A 21,057-nucleotide genomic window follows, 5' to 3' on the forward strand; every position below is an offset into this window, starting at 1 on the left:
TGACACAATTGCATAATGAAGTATAGCCAACAGGTAGTTTGATACTTCAAGAATATTTGGAATACTGAGTGTTTTTTAATCAAAATGACTCCACAAAATCAAATCATTCATAAAAAATGTCTCCCTAACAGTAAAGAATATTGGGAATACAAAAAAAAATTTATTGAATATATATATATATATATATATATATATATATTATATTCTCATATTCATCACAAAAAACATATTTTTATAAATATATATATTATATAACATTAAAAACAATCCTCACAAAAAAAATATCAATTTTATTTTTTATTCAATAAACCCTAAAATCCCGAAAATCCTGAAAATCCCCAAAATTGACCTCCAAATTTTTGTTTTTGTTCTAAAATTCACTCATTTATTTTATGCGATCAATAATCTCACACAAATATTGTTTATATATATTCTCATATTCATCACAAGAAACATATTTTTATAAATATATATATTATACATTAAAAACAATCTTCACAAAAAATATATTAATTTTATTTTTCATTCAATAAACCCTAAAATCCCCAAAATCCCCAAAATCCCCAAAAATGACCACCAAATTTTTATTTTTATTCTAAAATTCGTTCATTTATTTTATGCAATCAATAATCTCACACAACTATTGTTTATATATATTCTCATATTCATCACAAAAAACATATTTTTATAAATATATATATTATACAACATTAAAAACAATCTTCACAAAAAAAAATATTAATTTTATTTTTCATTCAATAAACCCTAAAATCCCCAAAATTGACCTCCAAATTTTTGTTTTTGTTCTAAAATTCGTTCATTTATTTTACGAAATCAATAATCTCACACAAATATTGTGTATATATATTCTCATATTCATTACAAAAAATATATTTTTATAAATATATATATTATATAACATTAAAACAAAAAAACCCTAAATTTCCTAAAATCGAGCTCCAAATAAATTCCAAAAATCAAGCTCCAAAAATACCCTAAATTCCTAAAATCGAGCTCTAAATTTCTTTTTTTGGTTAAAAAATCGATCTTTTATTTATTACAATAAATAATATTGTTCAAATATTGTCTGAAAAATCCTAAAAAAGCTGTAAAATTAAGAAAAAAATTTAAAAAATTTGGGTTCGGGCTTATCTTGTCTGCTTCAATCTCAAAATCGAGCCCCAAATCTCTCCATTTCAATGAAATCAGGAGTCTTGAAATAGATGTATCTCAGTGATCATTAAAATCCCCAACTTTTTATCGAAAAAAACTAAGGAACCAGGCCAAAATCAAACGAATGACGGATTTTTCATAAAAAACTGAAGAACACCAAATAACGAACTAAAAATTCGCCAAAATCGATCAAATCTTGGAGTTTTTTATTCAATATTGATGGATTTATAGAAGATTTGAAGGTATAGTACAATAATTGAGCCAAAAAAAACAAAAAAACAGCAGAAAAAAGCATAAAAAAGCTACAAAAAAATGGCGGATCACGGGTTCTGCCCAAATAACGGGCACTGTTACAAATAAGGCCCGTTATTTGCTCTGGCGCCGTTATTTTGTTATATCACCCGATATAATGCCAAATCAGACAGATTTTATCAAAAATTCGCCTGTTCAAGGCCAAACCGGCCGGTTTTTTAGCCGATTTTTTTCAGGACGATGTATTTTTTTACTAGTACACTAAAACCGGACCTAACCGAAATCGCCACCCTACCGGTAGTGAGCTAACCGACCGGTTCCAGTTCCGATTCTGACCGGACGGGTTTTCAAACACTGAGAGATACAAAATTGATATCTCCTGGAGTTCACATATCTTGGACTATGGGTGTCCGTTGTTTGGATAGCAGCAGGTAAGAGATTTGGAATATTCATGTTCATTGTTTGGATTGCCTTCTCTAGGAAATTCGGAAATTTTACTGTATCCTTAATCTACTTTTTAAATTTTGTCATTCAACATTATGTAACTCTTAATATTGTGGGTAGGTCTGGCCTGCCATGGCCCAAGCTCTACTGATTGCCACCCCCATCATCCATCTCCAATATTCGCTCACAAGATCTCTTTCATAAATTCATATTTCCACCCAAATTTTCCATTTAAGTAGCAATGTTGGGGATAAAAAAAAAAATTAGCACAATAGAATATAATTTTTCCATAAATATTTAATATTTATTAACTTGTGCAGCAGGGGCCATGAGACCAATGCCTTTGCCTCCTCTCTCTCTCTCTCTTGTATGGTTTTTAATCTTTTCCTCTCTCCACTGTGTCGTCTTTGGTCTCCCTTCTGCACCCCGGCCCGGCATGCACAATACCAAGGGTTTCATGATCCAGGGCTTGAGATAAATACAATCCATCCTTAGAGGAGAGATAAATGTGTTCTTGGTGGAGAGAAAAAATTGGTTTAGAGAGAGAAAGTCAGTTTACATAGAGAAGCTTCACTGCTTGTTCTAATTGAGAAAGGCAAGAAATTCAGAAAGGGAAGAAGCTGTGAGGAATTATTCTCTGGTATAGAGAGAGGGAGTTCATATTCTAGGTTTGGAACCAATTTTGGCTTAGAAAGAGAGAGCGAGTTTGGATTTTGGGTTTACAAAGTTTTGGTTTAGAGAAAGATTGGATCATGGATTTCAATAGAATTTTAGTGTAAAACTTACCACTCATAGGACACTAGTATAGCATGTGACTGGATTTGGTTAGTAAGCAAATGATCCTAAACCACCAACTATCCTAAACCACCAACCACCAAAGATACCAACTAAGCTGCATAAATAGCTTATAAAGACATCCATAAGAATAACCTCAAGTTTCTCATACATATACCCCCTTTAAAATGCCGTCCCTACTGCAATCACCTCACAGGTAGGGTTGGGGCCGCACACGACCTACGTTGAACGATGCTCGAAAGAAAAAAAAAAAAAAAAGTATGGCAGTATATAGGAGGGTGTAGGCACTCAACTAGTGATTAAATAGTATGATCTAGAAGATCAACCAAATGAGAATTAGGAGAAAAAAGAGCAAAAGGGGTGGCGGATGTCGGTTCGAGCCCGCTTATCTCCAGCTCGTGATCTTAGCCCATACAAAGGTATATGATAGCACCCATTTTTTCCAATTCGGCAATTCGATCTATGATTTATCATTCATTCATGGACGTTGATTTATTCGTTCATTCAAACAAGAAAAGGCTTACGGTGGATACCTAGGCACCCAGAGACGAGGAAGAGCATAGCAAACGACGAAATGCTTAGGGGAGTTGAAAATATGCATAGATTCGGATATTCCTGAATGGGTCAACCTTTCGAACTGCTGCTGAATCCATGGGCAGGCACGAGACAACCTGGCGAACGGAAACATCTTAGTAGCCAGAGGAAAAGAAAGCAAAAGCAATTCCCGTAGTAGCGGCGAGCGAAATGGGAGCAGTCTAAACTGTGAAAATGGGGTTGTGGGAGAGCAATACACGCGTGATACTACTAGGTGAAGTGCTTGAGTACTGCATCCTAGATGGCGAGAGTCCAGTAAATCATCAAGTGAAAGAGCTCCAAAGAAAAAAGTAGTAGTAAAGGACGAAGAGGTTAAAAAAGTGGGAAATCTAAGAACCAGAAACAACCCACCTAAAGTGCACTCCAACTCTTATAGGGCCGTGATGACCAAGGTAACCCTTTGGGTGCCTTGAATGATTTCCATCCCTACTCTAATAGGGTTGTGATGCTCAAGGAAAAGCACATTGGGCATCACGGCTCTATTAGGGCGGTTAAAAGCATTTTGGGTAAAAAAATACAACGAAAAATTGCGAATGGATGTAAATTTTAGAAATTTTGTATTTTTTAAAATTTTGATTAGAAAAGGATCATCATCATGGTAAAAAAAAATACCGTGAAAAATTGGGAATGGATGTAAATTTTAGAATTTTTTATTAAAAAAAAAAAAAAATGATCATCATCATCCAAGCCTAGTCCCAAAAAAATTTGAGCACCATCATCCAAGGTTATTTTTTGAATTTTGGTATTTTTTGAAAAATATAAGAATTTTTTTTATAATTTACCAGAAAAATAATAGTACAAATTTGAGCAACATAAATTTCATGTAATAATAGATTACGTTGCCCCCAATCAAACTGACCCTTTTCTTACTCATGCACAAATCTGTCCGACATCGCTATGCACCTCTTCTAGGGGCACTTTAGGAAATTCCAAGCTATGTCAGGGGCATTACAGGGACTAACAGTTAATCCCCACCACCCCTCATCAATACAGACGGTGGATGCGCCGACATATCTGCCAAGGGTAGCATAGTAAAAGGACAAAGTTTATGCGGCAAATGATTTCATGCGCCCGAGGGAGCAAACAGTTCCTTTACTCCCGTGGAAACCATGTCACAACCCCAAACTAAAAATACTTATATAAGAAAAATGTTTATATAAAGGAGAGGCCCTAAACAATCAAATTAAAACGCACCTCAAATATTTATTAGCAAAGGTTTGTTTCAATGTCCAAAAATCTAGATCATCTCACCCTCAAGATGTACCCATATAAAGAGAAATAGATTTTAAGTCTTGGAAATAATTTATCTTGTAATACATTTTGGGATCATCAATTTTTAATACTTTAAGTTGGTAATAGATGTGCTCAATCTATACTATTTTTTAAGCTTTAAATTTTGAGAAAAGTTTATATAAAGCTGAGGCTCTAAACAATCAAATTAGAACCCACCTAAAAAAATTTCACAAGAATAGGTTGTTTTGATGCCCAAATATCTTCTAATTGGTCATCTCGACATCAAGATGCATGGACATGAGAAAAAAAATAGATTTCAAGTTTTGAAAATAGTGTCTCTTGTAATGCATTTTTGGACAGTCACTTTTCAAAATTTTCAAATTTTCATAGCACTATTTTTTAAGCTTTAAATTTTATAGTTAAAGATGGAAATATATTTTAAGGCTTTCACAAAGATTTCCAGTATTGAAACCATATTTCTCGATACTATTTGAAGGTGCGCTTTATTTTAATTGTTTAAAGCCTCAGCCCTATACAAACCGCACCCTTACATAAAAATAGTGATTTTTGGATGGTCTCTAAAATTAACATTTCCCAAGTCTATCTTCCCTAGAGGAAGTACATGTACAATATGATCCTGAGGGAGCATAGAATAAGCCTTTTTTTTTTTGGTCGTTTGAAATCGACAATCAATAAGGTACATCAAAGTAAATTTAAAATAAAAAAGCGGTAGTAAAATCAATAAGGTGCATTAAGGTAATTTTAAAATAAAAAAGGTAGCAAGTAGTAAGGTTAAAAGAAGAAAACGTGGGGGAAGGTTGACTGAGGCGGTTGGGGCCACGCCTGAAGCGCAGTGCGTTCCCAGCCGCAGGAGCTCGGTAACGGAAAACAAACCCAGCCCGTCCCGCCGCCGCGTCAAGCGTAAGAGTGGGGCCAGGGGTACTTTCGTCATTTCCCTCGCAACGGTATTAAAAGGAGGGGGAGGGCGGGCTGGGTGCTCGTCTTCTGCACGAGCTTAAGGTCCATGGAGGCTTAGAGAGAGAAAACATAGACTTTTTAGAGAGAGAAAGAGAGAGTTTATCTCTCTTCTTCTGTTTCTTCTTGTGAAGAAGGCCCCGGAAAAAAAAGAAGATTCTCTGGCGAAAGTTAGAGAGAGAAACTCGTGATGTTTTAAGGGGAGTTTTCGCTGCGAGTTTTTTGAATCGCCTTTTTCCGGCGACCCCTGCCTGAAGATTTTTGTCTTTGGAGGTGAGAGAGATGGCCAACTCGAAGGCTATCAGTCTCGAAGAGATCAAGAACGAGGCCATCGATCTTGTAAGTCCTCTATCTCTCTCTCTCTAATTCTCATCTTTAACTTTTAGTTTTAAAATGAGTATAGATATAATAACATAAACTTGAAAGTAAGTTTGTAATCTTTTAAAAACAATATTTCCTCATCTCGATCTTTATACGCGCTTCTATTTTGAGCTGAATATCCAGGTAGCTTTCATTTCACCTCAATTGGATTCAACGGTCAAGATCCAAAATATCTCTTCTCTTTGACGAGACGAGATTTCAACAGTAGATTGGTTTTTTTTATCGCCATCATCATCCAAGCTTTAACCTAATTATTTGAGGTCGGGTACATGAATTTTTTTTTTTTTTTCTTCAATTTCTCAAGGAATTCAATCATTGTTCTTTTCGACCCGAGAATTACATTTTTGTTGATCCAATTACACCGATTCTTAATGAACATGCTCTTATACTTTTTTTTCTTTTTCTTTTCTTTTTTTTTTTTATTTTTTTTTATTTTATTTTATTTTATTTTATTTTATTTAATTTTATTTTTTTCATTTTTTTGCATTTTCAGTTGAAACCCATCTCTCAAACCTTATGAGTTTTCTTCTTCTACGAAATCTATATTTTCTTCATAAGTTGTTTTCTTTTATAGTTGCTTTATTTCATTTCTAATTTTCATATATGGTTGATTTATTGAATTCATTCTCCTTGCATGAACTGTTGCTTCCTAGTTTTTATGATTTGGATATTTTTTGTCAGCTTTTGTGGCGGCTTCACCAGACTTTTCGCATTCCTCCCAAATACGAATTCCAACTTTGACAATTCCACCCCAAACTTATTTTCCAAGAGCAACTTTCTCCTATTTTTCACTGTATTTTCTGATGAAATTATCAACACCACATATTTATGGAGCGCCCATTGATTTTCATTTTCATGATCAATTTAAGGACCATTTATCGGATCGGATATCGACTGCTACTTCGCATTTCCCAAATAAGATGATGTATATATGCATCATCCATTGAAATTGAGCGGTACATGTAAAACGATTTTTACGTATAAAATGTAATTGAAACGGTACAGATTGAATAATTCCTACCAAATTGATGCCTCAAGACTAGGACCGATACTAGGTCTTATTCTCTGGGGTCTCTTGTGGACATAACTTCATGAGAACAAAAAATTTGTATATCTATTTTGTAAAAGGGTATGGTTATCATAAGGTTGCAACTTTAAACAATCCAATTAAGGTTCACCTTCAAATTTTATCATAACATATAATTTTGATTTAAAAGATTCTTAAGATTATCTCAAAATCTAATTTTCTATCTAATTATGAAATTTAAAACTTTAAAAATTGTTAAAATCAAGTAGATCTATAAACATATGAAAATGTTGAAAATAGACTGTCTAGATAATGTGTTGTAAGATGCACAATTTTTGGGACTCAAAATCTTTTTTTCTTTCATAGTCATACATCTTGATATCGAGATGATTAATTAGAGGGTTTTTCAATATTAAAACAACCTTCTCGAATAGATTTTTGAGGTGTATCCGTATTTCTACCTTTTAAAAAAAAGTTTAACCTTATATAAACTTTTTTTTTCACTGAAATACACATAATGACAACAGCATACATGTCTTTTATATTGGAAAAGAATGAATACGATATTATGTAAAAAGGTGTCATAAATAATATTTCGTCGTGGACAAGAAATGGAAGTTTGAGTGAGCAACCTCACTCAACCTATATTCTCTTTTCCTTGCTTTTTTTATCACTCTCACTTGCTTTTTTATCACTCTCACTCTTAAACATTCCAATGGCAAAACGGCTATTTGCATTTACGCTTTTAATAATACTAATCATAATGAGGAGAATTGTTTGGTGCGTCCCAGCCCGCACATGTTACTATAGGGGCTTTGAGATCACGCCATCTATCAAAGAAAGTGTAGTTCTACACCATAAATAATCGCTCCACATAAAAGAATAAAATCAACAATTCAAATATTTTCTCTAAAATATCATATCTATTTTTAAAAATTTATTTATTTTTACATATTAACAACATACATGCTGAAGATTATATATTCCCTAAAAATGAGGATTACATTTTATTTCAAAAATAAATTATTAAAGGGCCTGCATTTCTACATGTGAGTCCGTGGACTCACAGAAACCATGTCGTAATAATAATAATAATAAACGTAAAGCCCCAGACCCACAACTTAGGATGCCCTAACATTTTGGCTTCAAAAATCATGTCAAAGAAAATTTCCCCTGTTTTTCTACCGTGATACTTCTTGCTAAGCATGTTGTCAATGTTTCCAGATTTGGCCGAGTCCAATGAGTTTCGTTGTACACCAATTATATGGCTATATATTATGAGAAAGGATATACTAAGATCATTTATCTTTAGTATAAGGTGGTCACAATTAATTTTGACCATTGGATGTGAAATTGGATGGTTGCATTTATTTCATTGACCAAACTCAAACTTCAAAAGTCTCTAGAACTAACACACCCAAGCTATCAGATTTCATATCGGATGGTTATAATTAAATGCGACCTCTTTGTATCAAAAGTAAACGGTCTCATTATACAATCTCACATATTATAGTATGCCTCTCTTGACTCAAAATGGTCAAATTATATTACATCTCTCTTGACTAAAAATTTTCAAAGGACCAAGTATATGGCTATATATTATAGTATAGTATGTCTCTTTTGACTCAAAGATCATGTCAACCCATGGGCTGATGGAATAGTATAAGTCCAACGATCCAAATTGAATTTAGGCCGATCTAAAGGCCACTATTTTATTTCATATTTAAAATTTATTTTTTATATAAATTCAAATTATATAAAATGTGGGGCCTCCACTCTTCTCATCAAGGCACACCTAATAAAAAAATTTAAAAAATTATTTGTAAAAATTAAATTGACTAAAATACCCTTGAAAATTTTTAGACATGTTTTGGTCTATTTAATTTTATGAAGTATTTGTTTAATTTTTTTATTAGATTCATCTTTTTTTAAGAATATACAGTCAAAATTTAAAGTGATTTGGATTTGTAAAAAAAAAATATTAAAATTCAAATATAAAATTCAATCATGAATATTGGATTGACATAGATTCAATCTGGACCATTGAACATTTGTTGCACCAATTAGGAGCAGGCTGATCTCATACTCTCCCTATATATTAGTTGATGCATTTAAACCGCATCTATATGACATCTTATAAAAATAAAAATTCTTCTCAACTTTTCCTCATGGATTATTACTTCTAAGGGTTTTACTTTTGTTCATGCTAAATTTCAGGAACGTATCCCAATCGAGGAAGTCTTCGAGCTATTGAAATGCAGCAAAGAGGGTTTGTCCTCCGAGGAGGGGGAGCAGCGCCTCCAAATATTTGGCCCAAACAAGTTAGAGGAGAAAAAGGTTGGATCCTTGTCAATTTTTGTGTACTTCTATTCCTGTTTTAGCTTAATAATCCACCGAAAACTTTAACTTTATGTTTAATAGAGCATGGATCCTTGCAATCTTTTTTCTTCTTTTATAGGAATAATAAATCTAAATGATTTTTTTTTTTTCTTTTTCATTTCGTATTTTTTGACATGTTAAGTGGTTCAACCACTTTGACCACTGAGGATAAGGGCCCATACATGTTTCTATTCACCATACGATATATAAAATTAAGTAGGTTCTATTTTAATTTATCCTTTATTTTAAGAATTAGAAATCTTGAACACTCAAGAAAATGAGTAATAGGAATCTTGCACCCTTAAGAATGGGTTCAAGGCTAGATGGTCAGGGTGGCAGGGCACCATAAATTGATGTCTTAAGTTTCATTCTTATTCTTGATGGGGAACTCTTTTCTCACTAAACTATCCCAAAAAATTAAAAAAATAAAATAATAAAAATAAAAATCTTACACCCCTTTAATTGCAAGACCCACTAAGAGACTTGGGTGGAATTCTTGCTTGGTATTCCTACATTTGTTTTGGTGCTTAAGAGGAAAATTGTCAAGTTCTAATGTCAAAAAAGCTTTAAGATGTCACCATTTTAACCATCTTAGACTAAAATTCTTTTCACCTCACTCAATACTGACATTTATGCATGTTCATATAAATTTCAAAGAGGTTTCATAGATAAATTTTCTCATCTCTCATTGATTAACAAAAAAGAAAAAAATTATGGTTTCCTTGTCAGTCCTCACTCAAACTTGGGGTTTTTGGCAAACAGGAAAGCAAGGTTCTCAAGTTTTTGGGTTTCATGTGGAATCCTTTATCATGGGTCATGGAAGTGGCAGCTCTGATGGCAATTGTTCTGGCAAATGGAGGGGTATTTACTACTTTATAATTCTTCCCTGTGATTATATTGCTATGACTTGGAGTTACAGCCATCTGATTTCAGTATTAATATTAAGTAAAGAGATATGACATTAAAACTCAAATTTTGTAATTGGAAATTTGCAGGGGAAGCCACCAGATTGGCAAGACTTTGTGGGCATTGTTGTTCTATTGATCATCAACTCCACCATCAGTTTCATTGAAGAGAACAATGCTGGAAATGCAGCAGCTGCTCTAATGGCTGGTCTTGCTCCAAAAACCAAGGTAAAGTAATTGTTTCCATTTTTTTTTTTTTGAGCAAGTGCAATATTCATTAAGATAATGAAGGGATACAGGAAAGAGAAAAAAGAAAGAAAAGAAGCTCAAAAAGAACAGAAAGAAAAAAGAAAGAGAGAGGTAAACATAAAGTAATTGTTTCCGTTAACACTATAAAAAATAGATGATAAGATTTTCGGAGCTTGATACAAATACCACTGATTCTGTGTGTCATTGGTCGCGCTCAAGGTCAGAAAAATTTCTCAGAGTCTGTGTGGAGAAATGATACACTCCAGTTCCCTGGTAATGCAAAGAGCTTAATTGTATGCAATCCTTAAATATAGACATTATCCACAGTGAATCGTATAGTATAGAACACCCATAATGGTCCGCTTGCAATGACCGATGGTCGGGATTAACTTGATCGAGTGTCAGGAAATATGGATGATCTTCCCCACATGTGATCAGAAACGGAGGGTGGATCCCATTCTGATGGGCACCAAATTCTATTCACTAATGGAGAATACTAGGGAATAGGATTGGGATCGTGGTGGTAGCATAACGATTCCCTTTAGCTAATAGTTTAGAATTCCATGCTCACTGATGCATTCGAAAACCACTGACTCTTACTAAAATAAGTAGGGACCTGTAATCCTGACTGATCTATACTATATTTTTCTATAAAAATTATAAATATTTATGAAAAGTTCAGGAATCCACATGTGGATGCTTGAATGGTGCACAAGCACCTTCCCCACGGTTCAACTCCTAAATGTTTAAATTAGAAGGGAAAAAAATAGACAGTTATATTAACATAATATTTTTAATTTTAATTATTATTTAACGAACTAGATTAACTTGAAATTTAGCATTCACACTTCCCAATTAGGTGCACCTACGCAATAATTTGAGAAAAATAAATAAATTTTTAGTTTTGGAAATAGTGCATCTAGTAACGCATTTTTGGACAGTCAATTTTCAAGATTTTCAAGTTTTCATAGATCTACTCGATCTACACTATTTTTTAAGCTTTAAATTTCATAATTAGAGATAAAAATATATTTTAAAGTGATCACAAAGATTTTTAATATTAAAACCACATTTTTCAATATTATTTGAAAGTAGGCTCTAATTTGATTGTTTAGAGCCTCAGTTCCATACAAACCGCACCCTTTTGTGAATCGTTTAGAGTTTCGCCGCATAACGTGTACTAAGCCCAAACACTTATTGGTTTAGGAATACATCAGCCCACGGACCAGGGTAGGCAGAATATACCATACACCTGTGGTGTATTGGTGGTATATTGATACACTTTCCTTCATTTGCATATATTTGTAGAAAGAAGGCTCATGTAGGATGTTAAGATCATAAAAGGAGATATTTTGTGTTAGGTTTCAAATATGGGGAAAGAAGAACTTCTAATATTGAATTTCTACTGGGATGGTGTACATAATTTACTAGAAACAAAATCAACAACAAATATGAACCAGTATACAAATATGAGAAGTAAAGCATCGAGTACATTACAATAGCACAAAGATTTACGTGGCTTAACCAATGTTGTCAGATTCACTTTGGAATATTTTTTGGTTTGATGAGAAAAATGAAGTAATTCGGTGTTTCAGTCGATTCAGGAAAAGACTTTGGATTTTTTTTAATTTAATATAAATAAATCAGACTTTTATATATAAAAATAATAGAACAAAATTAAAAATAAAAAATACTTTTTATATAGGCATTTTTTTTCTAACCAAAGCAAATTCGAACCTGTCTGAAGGGGCCCGCATCTAACCGAAGCAGCAGCACCACGCTTCTCTTCGCTTCAGTTTATGCCTAAAATCCGAAGGCTTCTGCCTCTTCCGCTGAAGCGAAGCTTATTTGATAACATTAAGTTTAACCCAAAAAGCTGCATACACGACAAACAAATCTACTATACTGATGAGAGTTACATCACAAATGAGCGACCCTTTTAGACCCCCTCTCTCGACTGACATCATTCACTAATCTTCTATGATTGACATCATTCACTGAAATATATCAGTCCAACTAGATTATGACTGACATCATTCACTTATATAAAGCCCTACTTATGGTAGGATTTATGGGGTGGTGCTGTTGCCTATCACCATCTCTCGTCATTGTAACATCCATTATAGAGCTATATAATATCTTCCTTTTTGTCAAATAAATTTATTTGTTATTTTTGTTGATGAAGATCATGTTAACCATCATATTTTGCCAACTCAAACAAAACAATCTCATATTTTGCCATGTGCTTTTCTTTGAATGAATGCACAAACTCCTAGTCTTGTGCTGAACAATAAGCTCTAATCCACTTTTTAGTTTTCAAAACCCCTCTTATATTAAGAAATACGAACCCCTAATATCAGGCTCCCTCTAAGATTCTATATTTAACTGATTAGAACCAAATGAGCGAGACTACAAACAATAATACAAGCATGAGAAATAAAGCATGAAAAACACATATACCACAAAAATACAAAGATTTACATGGTGATTTTACGTATCACCATCTCTAACATTCATATTACTTGCTTTTCCCTTGGGCACAAAGGGGACCTTCAGTTGGTTAGGCCCATGGGAGCTGAATTGGGCAGGTTGACTCGAGTCATCCCATCTAAAAATTACAAGTTATACTGCACTATAAGCTTTGTTGAAAACAACTTTCTAGCATCATCTCAACTACCCGATGATCTAAAATTACAAGTTATACTGCACTATAAGCTTTGTTGAAAACAACTTTCTAGCATCATCTCAACTGTTGATGTTAAAAATCAATTTGCCAAGGCTCAGTAATGATGTGATAGTTTAACAGGTTCTTAGAGATGGGAGGTGGAGTGAGCAAGAGGCTGCTATCTTGGTGCCTGGTGATGTTATAAGCATAAAGTTGGGAGACATTGTACCAGCTGATGCTCGTCTTTTGGTGGGCGATCCATTAAAGATCGATCAGTCAGCCTTGACTGGTGAGTCGCTTCCGGTTACTAAGCATCCTGGCGAAGAGGTGTTCTCTGGTTCCACTTGCAAGCAAGGTGAAATCGAAGCCATTGTCATTGCTACTGGTGTCCACACATTCTTTGGGAAGGCTGCACATCTCGTCGACTCTACTAACCAAGTTGGTCACTTCCAAAAGGTGAGATGAAGTATATAAAACTACTAATATAAATTTAAATGGGTTTTATGAAATTGTTTTGGGACCGAGCATATCGTTTGACTGAGGGTATGAACCTCAATAGAGCAGAATGGCTGAAGTATTATTATTTCTACACCCATAATTACTTTAATGAAACAACATGTAAAAAACTATAGGAGGAAAGAATGTTAATATCAATTTGTATTGGGAATTTCAGGTTCTTACAGCAATTGGCAACTTTTGTATCTGCTCAATTGCTTTGGGAATGTTGGTGGAGATCATAGTAATGTACCCAATTCAGCGTAGGAAGTACAGGGATGGAATTGACAATCTCCTTGTCCTCCTTATTGGTGGAATCCCCATTGCCATGCCCACTGTGCTCTCTGTTACCATGGCCATTGGTTCCCACAGGCTCTCAGAGCAAGGTGCCATCACCAAGAGGATGACTGCCATTGAGGAGATGGCCGGCATGGATGTCCTTTGCAGTGATAAGACTGGAACCCTCACCCTTAACAAGCTTACTGTCGACAAGACCTTGATCGAGGTAATCCTCGTTTACATTACCTCTCTCTCTCTCTCTCTCTCTCTCTCTCTCTCTCTCTCTCCCTTTGACAGAGATCATCTTGGCTAAATAAAATATGGGTAACAGGTGTTCGCAAAGGGCGTGGACAGGGATAAGGTAGTGCTGCTTGCAGCGAGGGCATCGAGGGTTGAGAACCAGGATGCCATTGACACTGCAATCGTCAACATGTTGGCTGACCCCCAGGAGGTAAGCTTCAACTGTGTTATTATACACCAAGAAGAAACTCTTGAGATTAGATAAGAAGGAATGCAATGCTCAGAGAGTGAGGAAATTTAAAAATGCATGGTCTTGCGCAGGCCCGGGCAGGCATACAGGAGGTGCATTTCTTGCCATTCAACCCTGTGGACAAGCGCACCGCCATCACCTACATCGAGTCTGATGGTTCTTGGCATCGTGCTAGCAAGGGCGCACCAGAGCAGGTGAGACATTTTCACATTTCCATCAATTAGCTTCAGGTTTTGTTTGATTCATCTTCGGATCCTAAACTAGAATTCAGGATACAGTAGAAGGTGATTTTATTTATGGGAAATTCATCAAAATACATCTCACATTTCAACTATTTAACATTCTATCCTTTTTCTACTATTCCAAATCCAAATCATGTGTATATCAACTACTTAATCTCATAGGTGTGTTTTGACAAATTTCCTTTCGTTTATTTTAGGTAGTTCAACAGTAGGGATTGAACTTGTTGGGATGTTTGGGAGGGTGTTTAGCTTAAGAATTTGACATAATTTACTGAAATTCATATTTGTTTATATTGAAAAACAATAATACAGATTGTGGATTTGTGCAACCTGAGAGAGGATGCCAGGAAAAAGGTTCACTCCATCATTGACAAATACGCCGATCGTGGGCTTCGTTCTTTGGCTGTTGCCAGACAGGTCATTGCTCTCCCTTCTTGTTATCATGGATGTGTGTGCGTCAGAGAGAGCTGAATTGTCTTTGATGGATGATTCAGGTGGTGCCAGAGGCGACAAAAGAGAGTGCGGGGCGGCCATGGGAGTTTGTAGCAGTGTTACCTCTCTTTGATCCCCCAAGGCATGACAGTGCAGAGACCATCAGGAGGGCTCTCCACTTAGGTGTGAATGTGAAGATGATCACAGGTGACCAGCTCGCCATTGCCAAGGAGACGGGACGAAGGCTGGGAATGGGCACCAACATGTACCCTTCCTCCTCCCTCCTCGGCCAGAGTAGGGATGAATCAGTTTCTGGCCTCCCCGTTGACGAGCTCATCGAGAAAGCCGATGGTTTTGCTGGAGTTTTTCCTGGTAATCCCCAAATATTTATTAATCTCTCTCAAAAACTAACTCATGTATTTCCTAGTTATTTAATTCATATTTCGGGTCTTGGTTAACATAAAAATTGTAACATAAATTCTCAAAAACTTTCACACATGTGCTTATAGGAACTAAATCAGAGTACACATTTTTGGGTTTATTTTTAAACTCCATAACTACAACCACTAACTAATTTAACACCAAGTGCACCTATGATTAGACAATGGCTTTTGGGTTTTCAATTATGAACTATGAAGATGTGCAAATATGAACAGACAAAGGCTTTTGGATTTTTTATTCTAACCTATGAAAATGTGCAAACATGAAAAGACAATGGCTTTTGGTTTTCAACTCTCAACTATGAAGATCTGAATAAACAATGGCTTTTAGGTTTTGATTCTAACCTATGAAGGATATCATGGACTGATAAATAGCTCCTCTCTCTCTCACACACACACAGAGCACAAGTATGAGATTGTGAGGAAGCTGCAGGAGAGGAAGCACATATGTGGTATGACAGGTGATGGCGTGAACGATGCCCCAGCCTTGAAGAAAGCCGACATTGGTATCGCCGTTGCTGATGCTACCGATGCTGCTAGAAGTGCCTCTGACATCGTCCTCACTGAGCCTGGTCTCAGTGTTATTGTGAGTGCCGTTCTCACCAGCAGAGCCATCTTCCAGAGGATGAAGAACTACACGGTATCCTTATTCTCTCTCTTATTCCTTAATCAATTATACTGAATCTTTTTTTCTCAATCCATCCCTGTTATTCTTTTGCTTGTGTTTTCTCTCCTTTTTGAAACACCGGCTTATTTTTTTACAGATCTATGCAGTGTCTATCACCATTCGTATTGTGGTAAGTTCTGACTTCTGAAATTGTGCTATTGTCCATTTTGTTTATGAATGTTTTGGTTCTGGTTTTTCTTTTCCCTTGTGTTTGTGCTATAATTTTGGGAGAAATATGGCAGTTGGGTTTCATGTTGATCGCTCTCATCTGGGAGTTCGACTTCTCTCCTTTCATGGTTCTCATAATCGCGATCCTCAACGACGGTAAGAGGAATCATCTCATCCATCCATTGTTCATATTGAGAAAATCAAACTGTTTGCTCATGTGAGACTCATAGTAATGTGAATGTGGTGGTGATACAGGGACAATCATGACAATCTCAAAGGACAGGGTGAAGCCATCGCCAATGCCAGATAGCTGGAAGTTGAAGGAGATCTTTGCAATGGGGGTGGTGCTCGGGACTTACCTCGCCGTCATGACTGTGGTCTTTTTCTGGGTGGTGCACAAGACTGACTTCTTCTCGGTACGCCACGCTACACCACCCCACCTAGAGAGAGAGATTGGCAGATACTAGCTGAGATAGGGAGGGAGAGTAGAAAGGAAGAGCATATGTGGTCACATAGAGGAACGTGAGGAAGGGCATATGTTTGTGTGCCTTAACCTGTTAGAGAGAAATAGAGCATCTGTGTTTGAGTTAATATGCTGTTTCTTTTTTGTATAGATATAGCAGAAAATTTTATTTAGGGATTGTATACCATGAGACCATTTATCTTCATTACAAGGAGCTTATAATTATTCTTGAGATCTCAAATTGAATAGCTTACGGCGTCATGAAGTTCGAGAATTTTTCTTTCTTGAACTTTAAGTCTAATCAATAACGCTCTTACAACTATCTGATTTGACAATTGATGGACAAGAGTAATTATGGCATCCTTATGCTAAACGTAAATGGTCTCTTTATATACTTTTTTTATATATTATTAAAAGCATTAAAGTCTATTTCAAATAGTTAAAAAATTGTATACTGTAAGACCATTTACTTAACCATTTTATTTTTGAGTTTGCACCTAGTCAATGACACAATCCTAGCACTACCCTTTCACATCTAATGGTGGGTATTTATTATAACTTATTATTAAATTATATGTACTTGTTTAAGATTCCCAATCTTGAGTCGAGGAAATCTACGCATTTTTTAAGATATTTTTCCGGGGGTACCTAAGTGAAACAAAAATTAAAAAGTAAATCTTCCAATGTGATGTTGTGGTGGTGGTGGTCGTGGTGCTTGTGTGCAGGATGTGTTTGGAGTCCGCTCAATCAAGGATAGCCAAACGGAGCTGACAACAGCGCTGTACTTGCAAGTCAGCATCGTGAGCCAGGCCCTCATCTTTGTCACCCGATCAAGGAGCTTGTCCTTCACTGAGCGCCCTGGCCTCTTGCTGCTGTTTGCCTTTGCCGTCGCTCAGCTCATCGCCACCCTCATTGCCGTCTATGCAAACTGGGGCTTCGCAAGGATTTCTGGCATTGGGTGGGGTTGGGCTGGTGTCATTTGGCTCTACTCCATTATCACCTATTCCCCTCTCGACATCTTCAAATTCATAGTTCGCTATGCTCTCAGTGGCAAGGCATGGGACACTCTCCTCCAAAACAAGGTATGTACCCCCTTCTCTCTTTATATCTATATGTTTTCTCTCTCTATCCGTGCCTCTCTAGCTCTTTCCCATCCTTTATTTGTGATCTGCTTTCTTTGATCTCTCCCTTGTTTGCTTGAAAATATGATGGAGAAAACATACAAAGTTGGCTAAACTTTTATATTCTCGTATTCTCTCTGCTTGCATGGTACTTTTCCAATTAGAATTTTCCTATTATGTAGATGTAGGCAACTTGAAATTGCCTAATCATATAAATTCTGGTCTTTCTCTCTTTTAATTTTGTATTATTTTCCTTTCCTTTTTATATTTTCTCAAACCTTGATTTTTGTCCTCTACATAAGGATTTTTTCTTGAGAATACTCATTTCATATTTTTGGCACTTACTAACTACAATATATAACCAAACTATATGAATTATAAGTGGGTTTACATCGTAAGAGTGGTTTGTTGGATGGGTTGATGTTTTGGATGGGCAGACTGCTTTCACATCAAAGAAGGATTATGGAAAGGGTGAAAGAGAGGCGCAGTGGGCACTTGCCCAGCGCACCCTCCACGGCCTGCAGCCCCCGGAGTCGTCGCAAATCTTCAACGACAAGACCAACTACAGGGAGCTCACCGAGCTTGCCGAGCAAGCCAAGCGTCGTGCTGAAGTTGCTAGGTCTGGCCCATCCCCCTATCGCTTTCACTCTCTTCCTCTCTGAAAAAAGGGCATACAACTCCTTATATTCGGGAAAGTGGTTGGGTTCGTGGTGGTAGCACCCCCGCACCCTACTCACCTTCCCCATTGGATTACCCAAAAGACAAAAAACACATTGAATTACCCAAAGAGAAAACAAAAAAAACAAAAAAAATCGTTCTACCTTAACAGTCAAAGTTGCTCAGTTTTTCTCTCTTGAGTGCTAAAACACCATCATAATGCAGTTCTTTCTCTCTAAAGGGCATTCAAAGTTGCTCAGTTTCTGTTTCTTGAGTGCTAAATCACTATCATAATGCAGTCTCTTTCTCTCTAAAGGGCATTCAACTCTTTCTATCTTAGGTGAGGTTTGTACAGGTGCCTATCTTATGCTGTATATGTAAGGCACACGTTTAAATTCTGTTGGAAGATATAGTTCAAATTTTATTATGGGTTGAAGATTCATGTTAAACCCTATTGTGAAATTTAAATTTCCAAAAATGATACAGATCAAGTTGATCTATAAACCCATGAGAATCTAAAAAACCAGACGGTCTAGATAACTTATTACAACATGTACTACTTTTAAGATTGGAAATTATTATTTTTTAAAATAATACATAAATCTCAAGATCAAGATGATTAATTAGAAGATTTTCCAACTTCAAAACACTATTTTTTATCAGATTTTTGAGGTGCACCTTACGTCTATAGTACTAGAAGTACTGGGTTACAACCTCTAACTTTTTCCTTCTATCTTAATGCTCTCTCTCTCTCTCTCTAGTGCTAAAATTATCATAATCCAGTCTCTCTCTCTCTTAAAACAAAGCTATGACCTTTATCTCTTTTTGATGCAAGTTTCTCTATCTATGTTCAATTACTATGCTTGTATTTCAAATAAGAAAGTAAATAATAGCAAACTGTTTTCTGTGGTGGTGTTATGGGCAGGCTTCGAGAACTACATACACTAAAAGGGCATGTGGAATCTGTGGTGAAGTTGAAGGGTCTGGACATCGAGACCATCCAACAACATTATACTGTTTAAGAGAGAGATGTCACTTACTCACCAAAATCAAGCAAGAGAGAGAGACAAATGGGAATTGTGAGGGACCTAGAAGTTGGGGGAGTTTGTGTTTGTATTCATGTGTTTTTTTTTTTTTTTTCTCTCTTAATATTAAACTTTTTTCTTTGAATTTTTGGAAGGCTATTTGTATTTTTGTGTTCTCATTTTTTTTTCTCTCTCTCTACATATTAACCATTTTTGTTTAGGCAGAAGGGTTTGTAAGTTGAGAATAATTTTCTATAATGGCATCCTTTTCTCGGCTTTTAAGTCGTCAATGGGGTAAATATAAAACACGCTATTCTATTTGTTTTGCTTTGTTTTTTTTTATTTTTTTTATTTTTTTATTTTTTTTATTTTTTTTATTTTTTTTATTTTTTTTATTTTTATTTTTTTACAAATAGCAAAACTTATTATTAATAGAAAAGGCTAGGGGAAAACACGCTACTTGTTTAAGTGAAATTATTAGTTGTGATTACCCCTCCATGCTCTCTCGCTCAACTTTAGCATGTATCTCTACTTTTCCCATTCTCTCGAGTTCAAAGCATCCATCGGCTTCATATACACTAGTGATGTGTGCACGTACGTTGTACGTATATTAAATACTAGTCACAAAAATAAATTTTCAATCTTAAACTGGCATATTTGATTATAGAGAGAGTTATAGAAAAAGGAAAGTGTAGAAAAAATTGAGAAAGAAAAGGTAAGAAGAGAGAAAGAAAAATACAGTTTTACGTGGTATGGTCTCTTGTACCTACATCTATGGTCAAAGGGCTTTTCAGTCGTGCCCATTATTTTATTCATCGAGTATTAAATAGAAAATACAAGATAACAACTAAAAAGAAATTGATATCCCCAAATATTTCCCAAATATAAAATCATGATATTTTTCACATCTAGTTATCCAAAATATGAGATTTGGATAACTATATTATCTGTGTATCATTTTTCAGTAATTAGCTGTACACGGATATATTTCAACACTCCCCCTCAAGTTGGTAAGCTGACAGCTATCAAGCCTAACTTGCCTAATGTTTCTTGAAACTGTATTTAGCTTGTGGCCTTTGTAAGGATATCAGCAAGTTGATTTTTTCTTCTGACAAATGGAGTAGTAATTTTCTTGGCTTGAACATTCTCTCTCACAAAAGACAATATGTCTCTATGTGCTTAGTCTGTTTATGAAATACGGGATTTGATGCGATATGTATAGCAGCTTGGAAGTCACAGTTCATAATCATTAGACGCAAAATATTGAAACCCATATCTTTGAGAAGAAATTTTACCCAAATTAATTCGCAGGTTGTAGTTGTCATGGCTCTATATTCGACCTCTGCACTAGATTGAGCAACCACCGATTGTTTCTTACTTTTACAAGTTACCCCTACAAATGTAAAATATCCTATGGTGGATCTTCTATCTGTAGAACTACTTTCCCAATCAGCATCAGAAAAGGCAATAATATTAGTATGACCATTCTTTTTCATTAAAATTGCT

General features: G+C 35.4%; 1 protein-coding gene across 1 annotated transcript; it reads left to right on the top strand.

The window, feature by feature from the left end:
* Positions 1-5,491: 5,491 nt before the first annotated feature.
* Positions 5,492-19,857, top strand: LOC18438507 (plasma membrane ATPase 4). Its single transcript, XM_006848692.4, has 17 exons — positions 5,492-5,805; positions 9,092-9,211; positions 10,016-10,114; positions 10,249-10,386; positions 13,214-13,528; positions 13,746-14,072; positions 14,178-14,297; positions 14,408-14,530; positions 14,891-14,995; positions 15,073-15,382; positions 15,852-16,090; positions 16,215-16,247; positions 16,360-16,441; positions 16,541-16,701; positions 17,474-17,830; positions 18,307-18,488; positions 19,452-19,857. Exons 1-17 carry the CDS (start codon positions 5,749-5,751, stop codon positions 19,546-19,548), a joined length of 2,865 nt encoding a protein of 954 aa, XP_006848755.1. The 5' UTR covers positions 5,492-5,748; the 3' UTR covers positions 19,549-19,857.
* The last annotated feature ends 1,200 nt before the right edge of the window (positions 19,858-21,057 follow it).

Source organism: Amborella trichopoda, chromosome 12 (assembly GCF_054954075.1).
Source record: "Amborella trichopoda isolate Santa Cruz 75 chromosome 12, AtrichopodaSantaCruz75HAP2 v2.0, whole genome shotgun sequence".
In the NCBI taxonomy this organism is placed as follows: Eukaryota; Viridiplantae; Streptophyta; class Magnoliopsida; order Amborellales; family Amborellaceae; genus Amborella; species Amborella trichopoda.